The sequence below is a fragment of the Triticum aestivum genome, chromosome 7D, assembly GCF_018294505.1.
Source record: "Triticum aestivum cultivar Chinese Spring chromosome 7D, IWGSC CS RefSeq v2.1, whole genome shotgun sequence".
NCBI classification, from domain to species: Eukaryota; Viridiplantae; Streptophyta; class Magnoliopsida; order Poales; family Poaceae; genus Triticum; species Triticum aestivum.
In genome coordinates, this window is record NC_057814.1 from 155,931,630 (window position 1) to 155,952,085 (window position 20,456).

General features: G+C 41.7%; 1 protein-coding gene across 1 annotated transcript; it reads left to right on the forward strand.

The window, feature by feature from the left end:
• Positions 1 to 18,964: 18,964 nt before the first annotated feature.
• LOC123166668 (uncharacterized) lies at positions 18,965 to 19,667 on the forward strand. The gene has a single exon (XM_044584470.1). The coding sequence runs from the start codon at positions 19,216 to 19,218 to the stop codon at positions 19,486 to 19,488; it is 273 nt and encodes a 90-aa protein (XP_044440405.1). The 5' UTR covers positions 18,965 to 19,215; the 3' UTR covers positions 19,489 to 19,667.
• The last annotated feature ends 789 nt before the right edge of the window (positions 19,668 to 20,456 follow it).

A 20,456-nucleotide genomic window follows, 5' to 3' on the forward strand; every position in this document is an offset into this window, starting at 1 on the left:
AGCTTAGGGTTTTGCATATGATTAGCACAATTGACATTAATAGAATTTATAATAACATCATTGCAATCATGCTTTTTATTCAAACATCTATCGTGAACCACTTCATAAAGTACTTCATCACAATTTTCAGATTCATGAATTTCAAGCAAAACTTCATAAAGATAATCTAGTGCACAAAACTCACTAGCAATTGCTTCATCATAATTGGATCTCTTAAAAATATTAGCAAGCGGCTGAGGATCCATAAATCTTAGGTTGTCTGATTTGCAATAAATACACGACTATTCCAACCAAACGAGCAAACAAGCCAAATAAGACATCAAGGCAAACAAAAAGACGAACGGAAGAAGGGCCAAGAAAAGGCAAATCTTTTTGAAAATCGTTTTAGAAGTGGGGGAGAGGAAACCGAGAGGTGAATGGCGAATAATGCAATGCAAGAGATGAGAGTTTATGATGGGTACTTGGTATGTCTTGACTTGGCGTAGATCTCTGATAAGTCTCCGTCGTATCTATAATTTTTTATTGTTTCATGCCAATATTATACAACTTTTATACACTTTTGGCAACATTTTATATGATTTATTTGGACTAACCTACTGATCCAGTGCCGAGTGCCAGTTCCTGTTTTTTTTGCATTTTTTGTATTGCAGAAAATCCATATCAAATGAAGTCCAAATGCAATAAAATTTTACGGAGAATTATTTTGGAATATATGTGATTTTTGGGAGTTGGAATCACCGCAAATGGAGGCCCACACACACCACAAGACACCAGGGCACAGTCCCGGAGCCAGGCGCGTGGTCGTGGGTGATAACCCACAAGTATAGGGGATCAATTGTAGCCTCTTTCTATAAGTAAGAGTGTCGAACCCAACGAGGAGCTAAAGGTAGAACAAATATTCCCTCAAGTTCTATCGACCACCGATACAACTCTACGCACGCTTGACGTTCGCTTTACCTAGAACAAGTATGAAACTAGAAGTGTTGTTGGATAGGTTTGCAAGATAATAAAGAGCACGTAAATAAAAAGTAGGGGCTGTTTAGATAAACACACAACTAAATTAGTTTTAGCAAAGAGCTTTTTGTTACGAGAAAGTTATTTGTCCCTAGGCAATCGATAACTAGACCGGTAATCATTATTGCAATTTTATATGAGGGAGAGGCATAAGCTAACATACTTCCTCTACTTGGATCATATGCACTTATGATTGGAACTCTAGCAAGCGTCCGCAACTACTAAAGATCATTAAGGTATAACCCAACCATATCATTAAAGCATCAAGTCCCCTTTATCCCATACGCAAACAACCTACTTACTCGGGTCTGTGCTTCTGTCACTCACGCCACCCACCATAAGCAAATCATGAACATATTGCAAACCCTACAGCGGGAATCCCTCACCCTTGCGCGACATGGAGAGCACCATAGGACAGCACCAATAATAAAACATGCAACTCAAACCAATCTTGATCATCAAATAACCCATAGGACAAAACAGATCTACTCAAACATCATAGGATAGCCATACATCATTGGGAAATAATATATAGCGTTGAGCACCATGTTTAAGTAGAGATTAGAGCGGGTAAGAGAGAGGTTACACCGCTGCATAAAGGGGGGAAGAGTTGGTGATGATGGCGGTGAAGTTGTTGGTGAAGATTGCGGTGATGATGATGGCCACGGCAGCGTTCGGCGCCACCGGAAGAGAAGGGGAGAGGGGGCCCCTTCGTCTTCTTCTTCCTTGACCTCCTCCCTAGATGGGAGAAGGGTTTCCCCTCTGGTCCTTGGCCTCCATGGCGTGGGAGGGGCGAGAGCCCCTCCGAGATTGGATCTATCTCTCTGTCTCTCTCTGTTTCTGCGTTCTCTTCTGCTGCCCTTTCACCGTTTCGTATATATATGGAGATCCGTAACTCCGATTGGACTGAAACCTTCGCCGTGATTTTTCTCTCCAAAAATTAGCTTTCTTGTGGCCGAAGAAGGGCATCAACCGCCTTATGGGTGGACCACGAGGGTCAGGGGCGCCCCCCCTGCCTCGTGCCTCCCTCGGGCACCGTCTCGTGTGGATTTTTCTTCCGGAATTCTCCAAATATTCCAAAAATATTCTCCGTCCGTTTTTATCCCGTTTGGATTCCGTTTGATATGGATATTCTGCGAAACCAAAAACATGCAACAAACAAGAACTGGCACTGGGCACTGGATCAATATGTTAGTCCCAAAAATAATATAAAAAGTTGCCAAAAGTATATGAAAGTTGAATAATATTCACATGGAACAATCAAAAATTATAGATACGACGGAGACGTATCGGCATCCCCAAGCTTAATTCCTGCTCGTCCTTGAGTAGGTAAATGATAAAAAATATAATTTTTGATGTGGAATGCTACCTAGCATAATCTTGATCATGTATCTAATCATGGCATGAATATTAAGACACGAGTGATTCAAAGCAATAGTCTATCATTTGACATAAAAGCAATAATACTTCAAGCCTACTAATAAAGCAATCATGTCTTTTCAAAATAACATGGCCAAAGAAAGTTATCCCTACAAAATCATATAGTCTGGCTAAAATGCTCCATCTTCACCACACAAAATATTCACATCATGCACAACCCCGATGACAAGCTGAGCAATTGGTTCATACTTTTTGACGCGCTTCAGCATTTTCAACCCTCACGCAATACATGAGCGCAAGCCATGGATATAGCACTATGGGTGGAATAGAATATGATGATGGGGGTTATGTGGAGAAGACAAAAAGGAAGAAAGTCTCACATCGACGCGGCTAATCAACGGGCTATGGAGATGCCCATCAATTGATGTCAATGTGAGGAGTAGGGATTGCCATGCAACGGATGCACTAGAGCTATAAGTATACGAAAGCTCAAACTTAAACTAAGTGGGTGTGCATCCAACTTGCTTGCTCATGAAGACCTAGGGCATTTGAGGAAGCCCATTGTTGGAATATACAAGCCAAGTTCTATAATGAAAATTCCCACTAGTATATGAAAGTGATAACTCAAGAGACTCTCTATATGAAGAACATGGTGCTACTCTGAAGCACAAGTGTGGTAAAAGGATAGTAACATTGCCCCTTCTCTATTTTTCTCTCATTCTTTTGTTTTGTTTTTTTGGCCTTTCTCTTTTCTTTTCTTTTTCGTCCGGAGTCTCATCCCGACTTGTGGGGGAATCATAGTCTCCATCATCCTTTCCTCACTGGGGCAATGCTCTAATAATGATGATCATCACACTTTTATTTACTTACAACTCAATATTACAACTCGATACTAGAACAAAGATATGACTCTATATGAATGCCTCCGGCGGTGTGCCGGGATGTGCAATGATCTAGCGTAGCAATGACAACAAAAAACGGACAAGCCATGAAAACATCATGCTAGCTATCTTACGATCATGCAAAGCCATATGATAATAAATGCTCAAGTCATGTATATGATGATGAAGGAAGTTGCATGGCAATATATCTCGGAATGGCTATGGAAATGCCATGATAGGTAGGTATGGTGGCTGTTTTGAGGAAGATATAATGAGGCTTATGTGTGATAGAGCGTATCGTATCACGGGGTTTGGATGCACCGGTGAAGTTTGCACCAACTCTCGAGGTGAGAAAGGGCAATGCACGGTACCGAAGAGGCTAGCAATGATGGAAGGGTGAGAGTGCGTATAATCCATGGACTCACATTAGTCATAAAGAACTCATATACTTATTGCAAAAGTTTATTAGCCCTCGAAGCAAAGTACTACTACGCATGCCCCTAGGGGGATAGATTGGTAGGAAAAGACCATCGCTCGTCCCCGACCGCCACTCATAAGGAAGACAATCAACAAATACCTCATGCTCCGACTTTGTTACATAACGGTTCACCATATGTGCATGCTACGGGAATCACAAACCTCAACACAAGTATTTCTACAATCCACAACCACCCACTAGCATGACTCTAATATCACCATCTTTATATCGCAAAACTATTGCAAGGAATCAAACATATCATATTCAGTGATCTACAAGTTTTATGTAGGATTTTATGACTAACCATGTGAATGACCAGTTCCTGTCATCTCTCTAAATAGATATAAGTGAAGCAAGAGAGTTTAATTCTTTCTACAAAAGATATGACCACGCTCTAACAAATATAAGTGAAGCAAAAGAGCATTCTACAAATGGCGGTTGTCTAAGTGAAGAGAAACAGGCAATCCAAACTTCAAATGATATAAGTGAAGCACATGAAGCATTCTATAAAGCCATACTCAAAAGATATAAGTGAAGTGCAAAGAGCATTCTATAAATAAACCAAGGACTATCTCATACCAGCATGGTGCGTAAAAGAAAAATGAAAACTAAATGCAAAAGACGCTCCAAGATTTGCACATATCACATGAATGAAGAATCCGAAAACATACCGATACTTGTTGAAGAAAGAGGGGATGCCTTCCGGGGCATCCCCAAGCTTAGACGCTTGAGTCTCCTTGAATATTTACTTGGGGTGCCTTGGGCATCCCCAAGCTTGATCTCTTGCCTCTCCTCCTTATCCTCATATCGAAACATCCTCGATCTTCGAACACTTCATCCACACAAAACTTCAACAGAAAACTCGGTAAGATTCGTTAGTATAATAAAGCAATCACTACTCTAAGTAATGTTGCAAACCAATTCATTTTTTTTTTGCATTGTGTCTACTGTAATATAACTTTTTCATGGCTTAATCCACTGATATAAATCAATAGTTTCATCAAAACAAGCAAACTATGCATCAAAAACAGAATCTGTCTAAAACAGAACAGTCTGTAATAATCTGAACATTCACCATACTTCTGATACTTGAAAAATTCTGCAAAAATTAGGAACAATAAAAAATTTGTATAGAAAGACAGTACAAAAGGAATCAGAACCATTTGACATTCCAGTAAAAAGTTAAAAATCGCGCACTACCGCCAAAGTTTCTGTCCTGCACCGCACAAACCAACAAGCATTGTAAACATCCTAAAGGCAAACCTTGGCACATTATTTTTATAATACAATGGAATTGTACAAGGGGATAATTATTTTTGTTGAAAAGTTTCTGTAATCAAGATTCACAAAGTTTCCGTGAGCATGAACAAAGTTCAAGGCTAGCTCCTACTTCAACAATGCTTGTCTCTCTCACTTTCACTTTCCTTTTTGAAAAAGTTTTGGGTTCCCCTCTTTATTTTTGTTGTTTTTAAACTATACGAAAGCACTCAACAGAAATAAATGACTCTCTAAAACTTCCGGGTTGTCTCCCTGGCAGCGCTTTCTTTAAAGCCACTAAGCTAGGCATATAGTGCTCAAGTAGTGAATCCACCCGGATCCCAAGGTATATCAAAGCCAATTTTAATTAGCAATGATTTGTAATTTAGTAGTGAGCACAAAGAAACATATATCATGTAATGACGAATTCTAACTCTCTTCCTATGCATCGGCATGTCATAAAAGAACAATTCATGCACACATAGTAAAGGCCAATGCATAGTATAAACAGTTTCTTGCAATTTTATCCTGTGGGAAACATAGAGAGGTGGAGATATAGTTCCTCTCTCATAATAATTGCAAGTAGGAGCAGCAAGCACATGCATATTATACTCATCAAAATCATCATGTGTAGTAGTAAAAGGCAACCCATCAATATAATCCTTAATAAGCACAAACTTCTCCGATATAGTGTAGTTTGGAGAATTCAAAAAGATAATAGGACTATCATGTGTGGGTGCAATAGCAACAATTTCATGTTTAACATAAGGAACTATAGCAAGTTCATCTCCATAAGCATAATTCATATTGGCATCTTGGCCACAAGCATAGCAAGCATCATCAAAAAGGGATATTTCAAAAGAATCAACGGGATCATAGCAATTATCATAGCATTCATCCTTCGGTAAGCATGAAGGGAAATTAAACAATGTATGAGTTGAAGAGTAACTCTCATTAGAAGGTGGGCACGGGTGATCAATCCGCTCTTCCTCCTTTTGTTCTTCGCTCTCCTCCTCACCTTTTTCATCCAATGAGCTCACAGTTTCATCAATTTCTTCTTCCATAGATTCCTGCAAAATATTAGTCTCTTCTGGGACAGCGGAGACTTTCTCAATAAACGCATCAATATCGGAATTGTATTCATAATTCTCATAACAATATTTAAGGATAGCTAAATTTTCAGATCTGTAAACAGCATCATAAAGATTTTCATATTCTTTGAACATAGATTCAATTTCATAAGCACCCATAAAAGCAACAAATTCTTCTATTTTTTCCACATCATAGTAGTCATATATACCTCTAGCATAAGAAGCCAAAGTTTCATTATCATTAAATTTGCATAAAAAGGGAAGGTGTGGAGCCTTCATCCTAGAGCAACAAGTATAATCATATCTCAAGCATAGTTGCCTAGCATACCATTTCAACATATAAATTTGATCCCATAATAGTTTCCCTTTTTGAGTCAAGCGATAATCCTTAAAGTATTCACGTTGATCCAACGTGTCTCCCGTTACCTAATTGAATGGGGTTTTCTCTGGATTATCAAAGTAGTACATAATATCTGTCACATAACGAGCATCGAGGGTTTTAGGAGGTTCCTCATCTCCATGAGCAGCAAGTACACCTAATTTTTTTGGTATTTCGTGTTCTGTATCCATAACTAAAGATAGAGAACAACTAAGAACAGCAAATAAAAATTACTTAGTGATAAAGCAAACAAGCACACACGAGAATATTCACCCCACGCTATTGCTCCCCGGCAACGGCACCAGAAAAAGGTCTTGATAACCCACAAGTATAGGGGATCAATTGTAGCCTCTTTCGATAAGTAAGAGTGTCGAACCCAACGAGGAGCTAAAGGTAGAACAAATATTCCCTCAAGTTCTATCGACCACCGATACAACTCTACGCACGCTTGCCGCTCGCTTTACCTAGAACAAGTATGAAACTAGAAGTGTTGTTGGATAGGTTTGCAAGATAATAAAGAGCACGTAAATAAAAAGTAGGGGCTGTTTAGATAAAGACACAACTAAATTAGTTTTAGTAAAGAGCTTTTTTTTACGAGAAAGTTATTTGTCCCTAGGCAATCGATAACTAGACCAGTAATCATTATTGCAATTTTATATGAGGGAGAGGCATAAGCTAACATACTTTCTCTACTTGGATCATATGCAGTTATTTTTGGAACTCTAGCAAGCGTCCGCAACTACTAAAGATCATTAAGGTAAAACCCAACCATAGCATTAAAGCATCAAGTCCCCTTTATCCCATATGCAAACAACCTACTTACTCGGGTCTGTGCTTCTGTCACTCACGCCACCCACCATAAGCAAATCATGAACATATTGCAAACCCTACAGCAGGAATCCCTCACGCTTGCACGACACGGAGAGCACCATAGGACAACACCAATAATAAAACATGCAACTCAAACCAATCATGATCATCAAATAACCCATAGGACAAAACAGATCTACTCAAACATCATAGGATAGCCATACATCATTGGGAAATAATATATAGCGTTGAGCACCATGTTTAAGTAGAGATTACAACGGGTAAGATAGAGGTTACACCGCTGCATAGAGGGGGGAAGAGTTGGTGATGATGGCGGTGAAGTTGTTGGTGAAGATTGCGGTGATGATGATGGCCACGGCAGCGTTCGGCGCCATCGGAAGAGAAGGGGAGAGGGGGCCCCTTCGTCTTCTTCTTCCTTGACCTCCTCCCTAGATGGGAGAAGGGTTTCCCCTCTGGTCCTTGGCCTCCATGGCGTGGGACGGGCGAGAGCCCCTCCGAGATTGGATCTATCTATCTGTCTCTCTCTGTTTTTGCGTTCTCTTCTGCTGCCCTTTCACCGTTTCGTATATATATGGAGATCCGTAACTCCGATTGGACTGAAACCTTCGCCATGATTTTTTCCCAAAAATTAGCTTTCTTGCGGCCGAAGAAGGGCATCAACCGCCTTACGGGTGGACCATGAGAGTCAGGGGCGCGCCCAGGGGGGTGGGGCGCGCCCCCCTGCCTCGTGCCTCCCTCGGGCACCGTCTCGTGTGGATTTTCTTCCGGAATTCTCCAAATATTCCAAAAATATTCTCCGTCCATTTTTATCCTGTTTGATATGGATATTCTGCGAAACCAAAAACATGCAACAAACAGGAACTGGCACTGGGCACTGGATCAATATGTTAGTCCCAAAAATAATATAAAAAGTTGCCAAAAGTATATGAAAGTTGAATAATATTGGCATGGAACAATCAAAAATTATAGATACGACGGAGACGTATCAGTGGGTTGTGCTCACCTCGTACGTCTGTTGGAGCTCTACTTCGGGCGCAAGGAAGCTTATGTCCGGAAAAATCGTGTTAAAATCTCAGCGCAATCGGAGTTACGGATCTCCGAGAATATAAGAAACGGTTTTCGGCCAGATCTGGGGAGCGCGAAACAGAAGAGAACAGAGAGGGAGATCCAATCTCGGAGGGGCTCCCGCCCCTCCGCCGCCATGGAGGCCATGGAACAGAGGGGGAACTCTCCTCCCATCTAGGGGGAGGCCAAGGAAGAAGAAGAAGGAGGGGGGATCTCTCCCCCTCTCCCCCGGTGGCGCCGGAGTGCCGTCGGGGCTAGGATCATGACGGTGATCTACATCAACAATCTTGCTACCGTCAACAGCAACTCTCTCCCCCTCTATACAGCGGTGTAACACCCCTTCTCCCCGATGTACTCTCTACTTAAACATGGTGGTCAACTCCATATATTATTTCCCAATGATATGTGGCTATCCTATGATGTTTGAGTAGATCCATTTTGTCCTATGGGTTAATCGTGATCTTGGTTGGTATGATTGTATATTTTATTTATGGTGTTGTCCTACGGTGCCCTCCGTCTTGCGCGAACGTGAGGGCCCCCCGCTGTAGGGTGTTGCAATATGTTCATGGTTTGCTTATTGTCAGTGTTGCGGGGATGACAACAGCCTAAACGTGGATAAGTGGGTTATGGCGTATGGGAGTAAAGAGGAGTTGATACTTAATGCTACGGTTGGGTTTCATGACCTTAATGATCTTTAGTAGTTGCGGATGCTTGCTAGGGTTCCAATCATAAGTGCATATGATCCAAGTAGAGAAAGTATGTTAGCTCATGCCTCTCCCTCATATAAAATTGCAAGAATGATTACGGGTACTTGTTATCAATTGCCTAGGGACAAATGACTTTCTTGTTGACAAAAGCTATCCACTTTTATTACCTTGCAATTTATTCATAGTTTTATTCTCGCAAAGTACTCGTAGTTTTATTCTTGCAAAATAGATTCATACTTGTTTTAGGTAAAGTAAACGTCAAGTGTGCGTAGAGTTGTATCGGTGGTCGATAGAACTTGAGGGAATATTTGTTCTGCCTTTAGCTCCTCATTGGGTTCGCCACTCTTATTTATCGAAGAAGGCTACAAACGATCCCCTATACTTGTGGGTTATCAAGACCTTTTTCTGGCGCCGTTGCCGGGGAGCAATAGCGTGGGGTGGATATTCTCGTGTGTGCTTGTTTGCTTTATCACTAAGTAGTTTTTATTTTCTATTCTAAGTTGTTCTCTATCTTTAGTTATGGATATGGAAGACGAAACAAAAAAATTAGTGGTACTTGCTACTCATGGAGATGGGGAACCTCCTAAAACCCTCGATGCTCGTTATGTAAAAGATATGATGCACTACTTTGATAATTCTGAGAAAACCCCATTCAACTATATAATGGGAGCAACGTTGGATCAACGTGAATACTTTAGGGATTATCGCTTGACTCATAAAGGGAAATTGTTATGGGATCAAATTCATATGTTGCATTGGTATGCTCGGGAGCTATGCTTGAGATGTGATTATATTTGTTGCTCTAGGATGAACACCCCACATCTTCCCTTCTCATGCAAATTTACTGATAATGAAACCTTGGTTGCTTATGCTAATGGTATATATGATTACTATGATGTGGAACGAATAGAAGAATTTGTTGCTTTTAAGGGTGCTTATGAAATTGAATCTTTGTTTTTAAAGTATGAAGCTTTTGATGATGATGTTTATAGACCTGAAAATTTTGCCATCCTTAAATATTGCTATGATAATTATAAATATAATTCCGATATTAATGAATTTATTGAGAAAATCTCCGCTGTCCGAGAAGAGACTAATATTTTGCAGGAGTCTATGGAAGAAGGAATTGATAAAACCGTGAGCTCATTGGATGAAAAAGATGACGAGGAGAGCGAAGAACAAAAGGAGGAAGAGCGGATTAGCTACCCATTCCCACCTTCTAATGAGAGTAACCCTCCAACTCATACATTATTTAACGTCCCTTCATGCTTACCGAAGGATGAGTGCTATGATAATTGCTATGATCCCGTTGATTCTTTTGAAATATCCCTTTTTGATGAACTTGATGCTTGCTATGCTTGTGGCCAAGATGCCAATATAAATTATGCTTATGGAGATGAACTTGCTATAGTTCCTTATGTTAAGAATGAAATTGTTTCTATGGCATCCACACATGATAGTCCTATTATCTTTTTGAATTCTCCAAACTACACTATATCGGAGAAATTTGCACTTATTAAGGATTACATTGATGGGTTGCATTTTACCGTTGCACGTGATGATTTTGATGAATATAATATGCATGTTCTTGCTGCTCCTACTTGCAATTATTATGAGAGAGGAACTATGTACATCTCCGCCTCTCTATGTTTCCAACACGAAAGAATTGAAAGAAACTTCTTATGCTATGTATTGGCCTTTACTTGATGTGCATGAATTGTTCTTGTATGACATGCTGATGCATAGGAAGAGAGTTAGACTTCGTCATTGCATGATATATGTTGCTTTGTGCTCATTACGAAATGCCAAATCATTGTTAATTAAAATTGGCTTTGATATACCTTGGGATCCGGGTGGATTCATTACTTGAGCACTTTATGTCTAGCTTAATGGCTTTAAAGAAAGCACTGCCAGAGAGACAACCCGGAAGTTTTAGAGAGTCATTTATTTCTGTTGAGTGCTTGTATAAAGTTTAAAAACAAAAAAATATAGAGGGGAACTTAAAACTTCACAAAAAGCAAAGTGAAAGTGAGAAGGACGAGCACCGTGGAAGCGGGAGCATGCCTTGAACTTTGTTCATGCCCATGGAAACTTTGTGAATCTTGAATTGCAGAAACTTTTCAACAAAAATAGTTATCCCCTTGTACAAATCCATTGTATTATAAAAATAATGTGCCAAGATTTGCCTTTAGGATGAGTAGATTGCTTGTTGGTATGCGTGGCGCAAAAACAGAAACTTTGGCTGTAGCGCGCGATTTTACATTTTTTACTGGAACATCAAAAGCTTCTGAAACTTTTTGCACAGTCTTTCTATACAATTTTTTTATTTTTTCATAATTTTTTCAGAATTTTGGAGTACCGGAAGTATGGTGAATGTTCAGATTACTACAGACTGTCCTGTTTAAGACAGATTCTGTTTTTGATGTATTGTTTTGCTTGTTTTGATGAAACTATCGATTCTATCAGTGGAATAAGCCATGAAAAAGTTATATTACAGTAGCTACAATGCAAAAAGAAAATATGAATTGGTTTGCAACAGTACTTAGAGTAGTGATTTGCTTTATTATACTAACGGATCTTACCGAGCTTTCTGTTGAGTTTTGTGTGGATGAAGTGATCAATGATCGGAGGTCTCGGTATGAGGAGAAGGAGGAGAGGCAAGAGCTCAAGCTTGGGGATGCCCAAGGAACCACAAGTAAATATTCAAGGAGACTCAAGCGTCTAAGCTTGGGGATTCCCCGGAAGGCATCCCATCTTTCTTCAACAAGTATCGGTATGTTTTCGTTCTCGTTTCGTTCATGTGATATGTGTGAATCTTGGAGCATCTTTTGTGTTTATTTTTTCGTTTTTCTTTTATGCACCATGCTGGTATGAGATAGTCCATGGTTTATTTATAGAATGCTCATTGCACTTCACTTATATCTTTTGAGTATGGCTTTATAGAATGCTTCATGTGCTTCACTTATATCATTTGAAGTTTGGATTGCCTGTTTCTCTTCACATAGAAAACCGTTGTTTTAAGAATTAAACTCTCATGCTTCACTTATATATATTTAGAGAGTCAACAGGAATTGGTCAATTGCATGGTTAGTCATAAAATCCTACATAAAACTTATGGATCACTGAATATGATATGTTTGATTCCTTGCAATAGTTTTGCGATATAGAGATGGAATATGTGGGAGGTACTAGCAAACGGTTGTGGTTAGTAGGAATATTGGTGTTAAGGTTTGTGATTCCCGAAGCATGCACGTAGTCTCTCGTTATGCTATGAAGTTGGAGCATGATTTATTATTGATTGTTTTCCTTATGAGTGGCGGTCGGGGACGAGAGGTGGTCTTTTCCTACCAATCTATCCCCCTAGGGGCATGCGTAGTAGTACTTTGCTTCGAGGGCTAATAAACTTTTGCAATAAGTATATGAGTTCTTTATGACTAATGTGAGTCCATGGATTATACACACTCTTACCTTTCCGCAATTTGCTAGCCTCTACGGTACCGTGCGTTGCCCTTTCTCACCTCAAGAGTCGGTGCAAACTTCGCCGGTGCATCCAAACCCCGTGATATGATACACTATATCACACATAAGCCTTATTATATCTTCCTCAAAATATCCACCATACCTACCTATTATGACTTTTCCATGGCCATTCCAAGATATATTACCATGCAACTTCCACCGCTTCCGTTTGATGACTTGAGCATTCATTGTCATATTACTTTGCATGATCATATAGCTAACATAGTAGTTGTGGCTCAGCCACCATGCATCATTTTTTATACATGTTACGCTAGATCATTGCACATCCTGGTACACTGCCAGAGGCATTCATATAGAGTCATACTTTGTCATAGGTATCGAGTTGTAATTTTTATTTCTTTTGAGTTATAAGTAAATAGAAGTGTGATGATCATCATTATTCATTTTTAGAGCAGTGCCCCAGTGAGGAAAGGATGATGGAGACTATGATTCCCCCACAAGTCGAGATGAGACTCCGGACAATGAGAGAAAAAAAGAAAAATAAAAAAAAAAGTAAAAAAGGGAAAAGAAAAAACGAAAAAAACAAAAGAAAAAAAACAAAGAGAGAAGGGGCATTGTTAGTATCCTTTACTACACTTGTGCTTCAAAGTAGCACCATATTTTTCATATTGAGAGTCTCCTATCTTGTCACTTTCATATACTAGTGTGAATTTTTCATTATAGGATTAGATGCACACCTACTTAGTTTTCAAGATGATGTTTCATACGCTTATAGCTCTTAGTGCATTCGTTACATGGCAATCCCTACTCCTCGCATTGATATCAATTGATGGGCATCTCCATAGCCCGTTGGTTAGCCACGTCGATGTGAGACTTTCTTACTTTTTTGTCTTCTTTATATTTACCCCTATCATCATACTCTATTCCACCCGTAGTGCTATACCCATGGCTTGCGCTCATGTATTGGGTGAGGGTTGAAAAAGCTGAAGCGCGTTAAAAAGTATGAACCAATTGTCCGGCTTGTCATCGGGGTTGTGCATGATAAATACTTTGTGTTAAGAAGACAGAGCATGACAAGACTATATGATTTTGTAGGGATAAGTTTCTTTAGCGTTGATATTTTGAAAGACATGATTGTTTGTTGCGATGCCTGAGTATTGATATCTTTATGTCAAATTATAGACTATTGCTTTGAATCACTTATGTCTTAATATTCATGCCATGATTAGATATATGATCAAGTTTATACTAGGTAGCATTTCACATCAAAAATTATCTTTTTTATCATTTACCTACTCGAGGACGAGCAGGAATTAAGCTTGGGGATGCTGATACGTCTCCGTCATATCTATAATTTTTGATTGTTTCATGCCAATATTATACAACTTTTATACACTTTTGGCAACATTTTATATGATTTATTTTGACTAACCTATTGATCCAGTGCCGAGTGCCAGTTCCTATTTTTGCATGTTTTTTGTATCGCAGAAAATCCATATCAAACGAAGTCCAAATGCAATAAAATTTTACGAAGAATTATTTTGGAATATATGTGACTTTTGGGAGTTGGAATCACTGCAAACGGAGGCCCACACACACCACAAGACACCAGGGCACGGTCCCAGAGCCAGGCGCGTGGTGGTGGGTTGTGCTCACCTCGTACGTCGGTTGGAGCTCTACTTCGAGCGCAAGGAAGCTTATATCGAGAAAAAAAATTGTGTTAAAATCTCAGCACAATCGGAGCTATGGATCTCCAGGAATATAAGAAATGGTTTTCGGCCAGATCTGGGGAGCGTGAAAGAGAAGAGAACAGAGAGGGAGATCCAATCTTGGAGGGGCTCCCGCCCCTCCGCCGCCATGGAGGCCATGGACCAGAGGGGGAACTCTCCTCCCATCTAGGGGGTAGGCCAAGGAAGAAGAAGAAGGAGGGGGGCGATCTCTCCCCCTCTCTCCCGGTGGCGCCGGAGTGCCGCCGGGGCTAGGATCGTGACGGCGATCTACATCAACAATCTTGCTACCGTCAACACCAACTCTCTCCCCCTCTGTGCAGCGGTGTAAAACCCCTTCTCCCCACTGTAATCTCTACTTAAACATGGTGCTCAACTCCATATATTATTTTCAAGTGATATGTGGCTATCCTATGATGTTTGAGTAGATCTGTTTTGTCCTATGAGTGGATCGTTGTAGGGTGTTGCAATATGTTCATGGTTTGCTTCTTGTCAGTGTTGCGGGGGTGACAGCAGCCTAAACGTGGATAAGTGGGTTATGGTGTATGTGAGTAAAGAGGACTTGATACTTAATGCTATGGTTGGGTTTCACGACCTTAATGATCTTTAGTAGTTGCGGATGCTTGCTAGGGGTCCAATCATAAGTGCATATGATCCAAGTACAGAAAGTATGTTAGCTCATGCCTCTCCCTCATATAAAATTGCAAGAATGATTACCGGTACTTGTTATCGATTGCCTAGGGACAAATGACTTTCTTGTTTACAAAAGCTATCCACTTTTATTAGCTTGCAATTAATTCGTAGTTTTATTCTCGCAAAGTACTCGTAATTTTATTCTTGCAAAATAGTTTCATACTTGTTTTAGGTAAAGCAAACGTCAAGTGTGCGTAGAGTTGTATCGGTGGTCGACAGAACTTGAGGGAATATTTGTTCTGCCTTTAGCTCCTCGTTGAGTTCAACACTCTTATTTATCGAAGAAGGCTACAAACAATCCCCTATACTTGTGGGTTACCAATCTCCCCGGCAACGGCGCCAGAAATTGGCAAGTTGACGGGAGATCAAATCTTGACTTGACTTGGCGTAAATCTCCCCGGCAATGGCGCAAGAAATTCTTCCTGCTACCTCTTGAGCATGCGTTGGTTTTTCCCTTGAAGAGGAAAGGGTGATGCAACCAAGTAGAGTAAGTATTTCCCTCAGCTTTTGAGAACGAAGGTATCAATCCAGTAGGAGACAACGTGCAAGCCACCGAATACCTGCAGAAAGAAACACCAACTTGCACCAACGCGATAAAGGGGTTGTCAATCCCTTCACGGTTATTTGCAAAGTGAGATATGATAGAGATGGATAAACGGCAAAGTAATATTTTTGGTTTATGGAACGGAAAGTAAAAGATTGCAAAGAAAGTAAATAGGAAACTGAAATTGTAGATTAGAAACTTATATGATGGAAAATAGACCCGGGGGCCATAGATTTCACTAGAGGCTTCTCTCAAGATAGAAATTATTACGATGGATGAACAAATTACTGCCGAGCAATTGATAGAAAAGCATAAGTTATGACGATATCTAAGGCAATGATCATGAATATAGGCATCACGTCCGTGTCAAGTAGACCGACTCCTGCCTGCATCTACTACTATTACTCCACACATCGACCGCTATCCAGCATGCATCTAGAGTATTAAGTTCATAAAGAACGGAGTAACGCCTTAAGCAAGATGACATGATGTAGAGGAATTAACTCAAGCATTATGATAAAAACCCCATCTTTTTATCCTCGATGGCAACAATACAATACGTGTCGTTTCCCCTTCTGTCACTAGGATCGAGCACCGCAAGATTGAACCCAAAGCTAAGCACTTCTCCCATTGCATGAAAAACCAATCTAGTTGGCCAAACCAAATCGATAGTTTGAAGAGACTTGAAAAGATATCAAATCATGCATATAAGAATTCAGAGAAGATTCAAATAATATTCATAGATAAGCTGATCATAAATCCACAATTCATTGGATCTCGGCAAACACACCGCAAAAGAGTACTACATCGAATAGATCTCCAAGAACATCGATGAGAACATGGTATTGAGAATCAAAGAGAGAGAAGAAGCCATCTAGCTACTAGCTATGGACCCGTAGATCTGTGGTAAACTACTCACGCTTCATCGGAGAGGCAATGGTGTTGATGTAGAAGCCCTCCGTGATCGAACCCCCCCTCCGGCAGGACGCCGGAAAAGGCCCCTAGATGGGATCGCACGGGTACAGAAGGTTGCGGCAGTGGAAAAGTGGTTTCGTGGCTCCCCTGGTAGTTTTTGGGATATTTGAGAATATATAGGAGGAAGATCTAGGTCAGGGGGTCATCGAGGGGCCCACAAGGTCGGGGGGCGCGCCCTACCCCCCTGGGCACACCCTCCACCCTTGTGGCCGCCTCGTGGCTCTTCTGACTTGCACTCCAAGTCTCCTGGGTGTCTTCTGGTCCAAGAAAAATCATCGTGAAAGTTTTATTCCGTTTGGACTCCGTTTGGTATTCCTTTTCTACGAAACTCTAAAACAAGAAAAAAAACAGGAACTGACACTAGGCTCTAGGTTAATAGGTTAGTCCCAAAAATCATATAAAATAGCATATTAATGCATACAAAACATTCAAAACAGATAATATAATAGCATAGAACTATCAAAAATTATAGATACGTTGGAGACGTATCAGTAGCATGTGGCATGTGGCGGAAGCTAGCTTTTCGGTAAATGCTTATGAGTAGCTTAGCTATTAAACAAATCATAATTCACAACTATTATTTTTTAGGTGAACATTTGTGGTATATTGTTAGATGGATGGCTCCTGTATTCTTGTGCAGACAGAAAAAAAGACATATACCAAAGAAATTTGAGGGTCAGCTTTAAAGATGCCCTATAATATAAGAAAACAAAAATAACTAATATTTTGTACCCTCTATAAACTACTCCCTCTGTACCGAAATAGTTACCGTTTAAGAATCTTTTCAGTACAAGTTGTACTGTACAACTAAATGATCCACTCTTCTTCTGAACAGTGATTTGCTTTGTATAAATACAGTTAAGTGCTTTTAAAAGCACTTTGCTATGTGGCCAGGTTAATCTTTATCAGGTCTTCATATGGCCTAGTTGTTTTCTTTCTCAAGCTTTAAACTCTTCATATGGCTCGTTTGCATGTTTATTGGTCTTTTCTTATCTGCCTGATGCATAACTTGCTAGCAATCATATTTTGACATCAGTTGTATGGAAACCTTACAATGTAACTGAAGATGTTGGGCCTCTGGTTCCTGCCATGACTACACAAGTATTCCATCATGATGCTGCTATGATGGGTTCTCTTGATGCTGCTATGATCCCACCAGGTAAAACAATCAACATGCTTTTTGAGTAACTTTGGGTGTGTGCTGTACAAAGAATGGGCATGCCTCAGCCTGATCAACTGAAGAAGAACTACTCAGTTGAAAAATTAGAATTGCATGCGCAGTATAAGAAACTGTAAGCATAACTATCAGGAGTAATAATCAGTTTTTTTAAATGAACAACAATGGCATTTGATTTATGCTGGTTTATTTAAAAGCAACATATCCCCAAGTAAAAAAAACTAGAATCATGGAGCACTTCAGGAAACTTGAATTTCAAATTCTGCTGTAAATTACTGTTGTTGTTGCACCGTTTAACTGATTCCTCAAATTCTGCTGTTAATTTCAATGCACGGGCCAGGAGTACCTGCCTGGAGTGCTGTCTGTGACGACGACCAGGCGGGGGAGCAGCGAGGACTAGGCTGGGCAGCGCAGCGGCCAGGATGGGGTTGAGAGGAGACGGCGACCAGGCTGTGGCGGTGAGGACCAAATTGGGAGCGGCGGCGCCCAAACTGGGCGAGGACGAGTGCCTAGATGACAGGAAAGAGCCTGGCAGAGGGGCATGCTGGTGGATGGACTAGTAGCCGTAGGAGGTGGAGGGCAGAGGAGGAGGAGGAGCCTGGAGGAAGACGGCGACTCTCAGCGGCAACTCCCGTTTTCAAATTAGGTGTATTTTTGTACTTTTGCTCGTTTTCCCCTAGTCGGAATTTTTACCAGCTAGAACAATTTCGGTACAGAGTGAGTAATATAAGACGTTTTACCGAGGAGTATATATTAAAGAAAATTACTCGTTATACGCGTGCCTACGTCCCTCGACGTGTTGTTTTCGGTCGGCGGCCACCGCGTGCATCATCGGCCGGAACCACACAGGATAGAACGAAAAGAATAGGGAAAGGCGGCGGCTATTCGTTCTCCACAGCAGTCAGCGGGCATGCAATTCCTGCCTTCCACGCCTGGTGAAAAGAGCGCGCCAAGAAGCCTCCCTCTCCTAAAAAATCGATTCACTCGGGCCCGCACCGTCCTAAAAGAGAATGGAAATCCATGCGCCCGTCACGGTTTGTTCCCGCGTACCGAAAGCAGTTCCTTTCGGTTTGCCCCCCGACCGTATTCAGTCCGCACAGCAGCCCCCGACGGGCGGGCCAACGTTCCCGGTGGACCCACGGCCCCGTGACACCGCAGCCGGGAAGCTTCCCCAACCTCACGCTGCCTGCCGAGTCAGCGCGTTGCCCCCGTCCACACCACGCCGCCGACTCCAAGGCTCCTCAAAGCGCAGGCAGGAGCAGGACCATTCCAGAACGCGTGGCCGGGCGTCACGGCTGAGCATCTCTCGTGCCCTCCGCCACAAGATTTCCAACCCCCACGACAGGACCATTCCTCTCGCCCCGCCTCCGCCTATAAAGCCCCGGCCTCCCGTTCCTCCTCTCCGGCGACCACAAGAAGCAAGACTTTGTCCCTACGCACGCACGCACACAAAGCATCCATCCGGCCCTCGGTTCCTAAGTCAGCGGAGTTTTTGTCCGTGTTGATCGATCGACGCTCGTCCTCTTCGTCGCCGGCATGCAGCGGAGCAACTCGTTCGGGACGTCGTGGGCGGACCAGTGGGACACGGGCGCCGACCCGAGCCCGCGGGCGCGCGGCGGCGGCAACGCCGGCGGCGGCGGCAAGAAGGGCGGCGTGGAGAAGACCAAGGCGGCCGCGGCCACCGGGCTGAAGAAGGTCAAGGCCGGCACCGCGCAGGGGTTCCAATGGATCAAGGACAAGTACCAGAAGAAGAGCGCCGGCAAGAACGGCAAGCAGGGCGGCGGCTCCGAGGTGGCGGCCGGGTACTGACCGATGATCCGAGACGTCCTCCCTCGTGCGTCGTGCGTGTGGATATATATGGAGTACTAGTCATGGACCGATGATGTTCTTGTTTTATTAGTGTTGCGTCTGCGGACTGCTTAGCTTGCTCTGTTTTTAGCCTTTCTCATGTACATAAATGAAGGGTTTGGTTTTGCTCTTGCTCTTCATATTTGATCACTGTTTCAGACTGCTTCGGATTGGTACTGTGATTAACTACCCATTAAAATTAATCCTTGATTCATTTCCAGCAAACTAAAAAAGCACCGCTTAGAAGCGGACATGGAGTTCCTGCTCCCGGTGCACATAGGAAACTAACAAAGAACCCCGACGGTAAACTCCGAAAAATGTGCACCCGGATGAACGGCAAACTCCGAAAAAATAAAATAAAAAACACTAAAAATGCTGAATCTTTTGTCATAAATACCGATGAGTGTTTGACTTGCGTGCAAATTTTCGTGATGAAATCACATTCGTGGAGATCTGGCAAGAAAATTGATGCTCCAAAAAGACAATTTTTAGAAGTATTTTGCAGCACTGATTTTGTTATTTTCCCCAAACCTCCACAAATATGATTAAATAACCAAAATTTGCATGTGGACAGAGAACTAGGCAGTGGTTTTTGTCAAAAACATTTGATTGAATTAATTTGTTAGATTTTACTATTCATAGCAGAAGTGTTTGAGCTCGAGATTAGAAGGACACTTTTGGGATGCTAGTTTAGAGCCATCGGGGATCAATTTTTGGTCACCTTCTTCAACATACTATCTGTACATCACCTTTATTTTTTTCACACATGTGGTACCATGTGAAGGCCCACCCGTTAGTGGGTCACTTTTTTTTTGCTTCCCCTCCTTTGACGTCGGAGCTAGCTGGCCTCCACTGCCAATCATTGTGTATTGGAGACACGCGTGGCTGACGTTGTCAGTGGAGGGGCAAATGGAGAAGGTTTTTTTGGA